Source organism: Austrofundulus limnaeus, unplaced genomic scaffold, assembly GCF_001266775.1.
Source record: "Austrofundulus limnaeus strain Quisiro unplaced genomic scaffold, Austrofundulus_limnaeus-1.0 Scaffold3300, whole genome shotgun sequence".
NCBI classification, from domain to species: domain Eukaryota; kingdom Metazoa; phylum Chordata; class Actinopteri; order Cyprinodontiformes; family Rivulidae; genus Austrofundulus; species Austrofundulus limnaeus.
The window spans coordinates 8,483-9,060 of NW_013955702.1; the positions used below are offsets into that span (position 1 = coordinate 8,483).

General features: G+C 51.7%; 1 protein-coding gene across 1 annotated transcript in view; it reads left to right on the top strand.

The window, feature by feature from the left end:
• The window catches only part of emx3 (empty spiracles homeobox 3), a gene marked incomplete in the record, with an annotated part of 7,626 nt that extends 7,054 nt beyond the window's left edge, over positions 1-572 (top strand). Inside the window, 1 exon segment of the mRNA XM_014000562.1 lies at positions 26-572. Within this exon segment, the coding sequence (XP_013856016.1) occupies positions 26-214 (189 nt within the window).
• Between the last annotated feature and the right edge of the window lie 6 nt (positions 573-578).

Consider the following 578-nt stretch of genomic DNA (forward strand, 5'->3'; position numbering starts at 1 on the left):
TGTGTGTGTGTGTGTGTGTGTGCAGGTGAAGGTGTGGTTCCAGAACCGCAGGACGAAGCACAAACGACAGAAGCTGGAGGAAGAGTCTCCTGAAGCTCAGCAGAAGAGGAAGGGCAGTCAGCATGTGAGCCGCTGGAGGGCCGCCACCCAGCAGCCAGGAGGAGGAGCAGGAGGAGGAGGGGGGGAGGACGTGGACGTCATCAGTGATGACTAGACTGACCCAGGACAAACTACTTCCTGTTACTGTTTTAACAAAGAGGAAGAAAGGACTGCGTTTCAAAATAAAAGAGGAAACTTCCTGTCAGGTTGTGATGAGGCAGAATCCAAACATACGCTGACTGAAAACTGATCCTGGTCCCAACCAGTCCTGAAAAACTGATCCTGGTCCCAACCAGTCCTGAAAAACTGATCCTGGTCCCAACCAGTCCTGAAAAACTGATCCTGGTCCCATCCAGTCCTGAGAAACTGATCCTGGTCCCATCCAGTCCTGAAAAACTGATCCTGGTCCCAACCAGTCCTGAAAAACTGATCCTGGTCCCAACCAGTCCTGAAAAACTCAAGACCCTGATGAACTGCAG